Source organism: Lactuca sativa, chromosome 4, assembly GCF_002870075.4.
Source record: "Lactuca sativa cultivar Salinas chromosome 4, Lsat_Salinas_v11, whole genome shotgun sequence".
Taxonomy (NCBI): Eukaryota; Viridiplantae; Streptophyta; class Magnoliopsida; order Asterales; family Asteraceae; genus Lactuca; species Lactuca sativa.
Window position 1 is genome coordinate 218,470,750 of NC_056626.2, and position 1,938 is coordinate 218,472,687.

Sequence of the window (1,938 nt, forward strand, 5' to 3'; positions counted from 1 at the left end):
TTTTGGATGTTAGGAAGAGACATGGCAATAGTTGTAAGAGTTACCAGGGGCAAGCTCCAACAATGGAGATATTCTTCTGAAAGTAAAGACGGAACATGATGGCTGTCGAACTTTTCAACTCCTTCAAAACCTCTGGATTCTGTTAGAAGCTTCATAAGATTCTTGGGCTGTTGTTTTTCAGCATTTTGGATTAAGCGGTTTACTGATTTTGAAATTTGTTTCAATGTTCTCTCAGCAAACTCCATATCATCTTGAAGTTGCAAAACATATCCGCTAAGATCATTATCTTCTTCTGGTTGCTCAGTATTTTGTACCGAGTTAACACTCGAGGCACTGAAGATGTCCTTTAACAACTTCCAACAACGTAGAGAGTACACCACACATATGACAAAGAAAATTGGAATAACTCTTATCATCTTGCATATCACCACAACTGTTTTCTGGAATCCTATACAAATGCTGAGAAATAGATTTTTCAAACTTTGGATGACGATCTTGCATTTGCGGCTACTGTATGGGAATGGTATGCTACTCTGTTTCCAATCATATAGCTTCTGAGTCCAATAGCTCTCCACGTTAGAGACCTTGATATGGTTCACAATCCATTTTAGAGACACCTTAAAGCTTAAGGCTGCAAAGCATCTAGAAAGTGGGGCAATTGTACCCAATATGATTCCGATGAATTGAGTAATGAGAATCACTGACAATGACCACTTATAATCCGACTTAGAGGTACTCCTTGGAGCTGGAATACTGAAAAACATAATAACAGTGTGGAAGGCAGCGCTTAAGGCGCATATTGCCCCAGAAGCTGAGGTTGTTGCTGAGGAAACTATCATGAACTGGGGGTTTCCGGTTCCTGCCATGATCCAGTAGTTGCTCACATGCTGCTTTAGCTTCTCAATAGTTAATCTTCCTGGCTGTTGGAAGTCGTCATTAATCTTTAAAGCTTTCTGATGAGCCACTTGGTATTTCGATTCTAGAATCTGTTTGGATTTTAGAATTGCTAAAGATGAACATGCATATATTATAAGCAACACGAGTAACATACCCACATAAAGTGTTGCTATGAATCCATTACCCGCTGTGTACATGGAATATTGTGAAATTCCTGCGTCATCGGTGTTATAAAAGAATAGACCATCGTCTTCATAATAGGAGATAACTCCCGTGTTTATTTGAATGCAGACGTTGACAACCAAGGTAATTACGAGGACAGCTAAAGCGATGGTGTTTGATACAAGTTCCTTGCTGCTCATGGTGGCTAAAGAAGGCAATAAATTAGCCATCATAGTGCACATAAAGGAGAGGCTTCCAAGCTTTGAAGCCCGGTCTGTCATCAGATTAGTTAGATCCATGGGGAGCTTTATTGCAACAGCTATCACAGTTAGAGAAGCAGCATTCAAAGTGAAATATTTACATGGAAACCAGAATTTTCTGTTCCTAAAACCATATAATAAATCAGCCACCATTGAAAGGATGCAAAACAGAGAGGCTAAGGTGATATAGATCCCAATCCACGGCATAGGTTCACTGAACTTGTTTTGCTGTTCTGACCGATATATGAACACGGCGTATGACTGCAAGGAATATATCAACGTTTTTGGAACATTACTGTATGATTTTAGTTGTTCCAAAATATGAAGATATTCAAATAGGCCGGAACCCATACTTATGTTCCTCTCACGGATAGAAACTGATGATCTTAGATAAACAAATTAAGATGGGTGTAGGAAGATGGTTTAAATATGCATGCAAGATGTGTTCAGAATGACGTAAAAAGGTTTAGTTGTATTTCAACCGAAGGAGTGGCCAGAAATTAATATGGAACAATTGAAGCTGACGAAGTCAAAGAGGAAGAACTTCATATAGACAGGTTATGTTGCGAATTCATGTTAATGTTGTGTAGTTCTTAAGCATCCTCTTAGTCAATGACAA

At 38.9% G+C, this 1,938-nt stretch overlaps 1 protein-coding gene across 1 annotated transcript in view; it reads right to left on the reverse strand.

The window, feature by feature from the left end:
- The window catches only part of LOC111893479 (uncharacterized), a 6,014-nt gene extending 4,344 nt beyond the window's left edge, over positions 1 to 1,670 (reverse strand). The window contains exon 1 of the mRNA XM_023889532.1: positions 1 to 1,670. This exon is cut by the window's left edge and continues 614 nt beyond it. Within this exon, the coding sequence (XP_023745300.1) occupies positions 1 to 1,670 (1,670 nt within the window).
- Between the last annotated feature and the right edge of the window lie 268 nt (positions 1,671 to 1,938).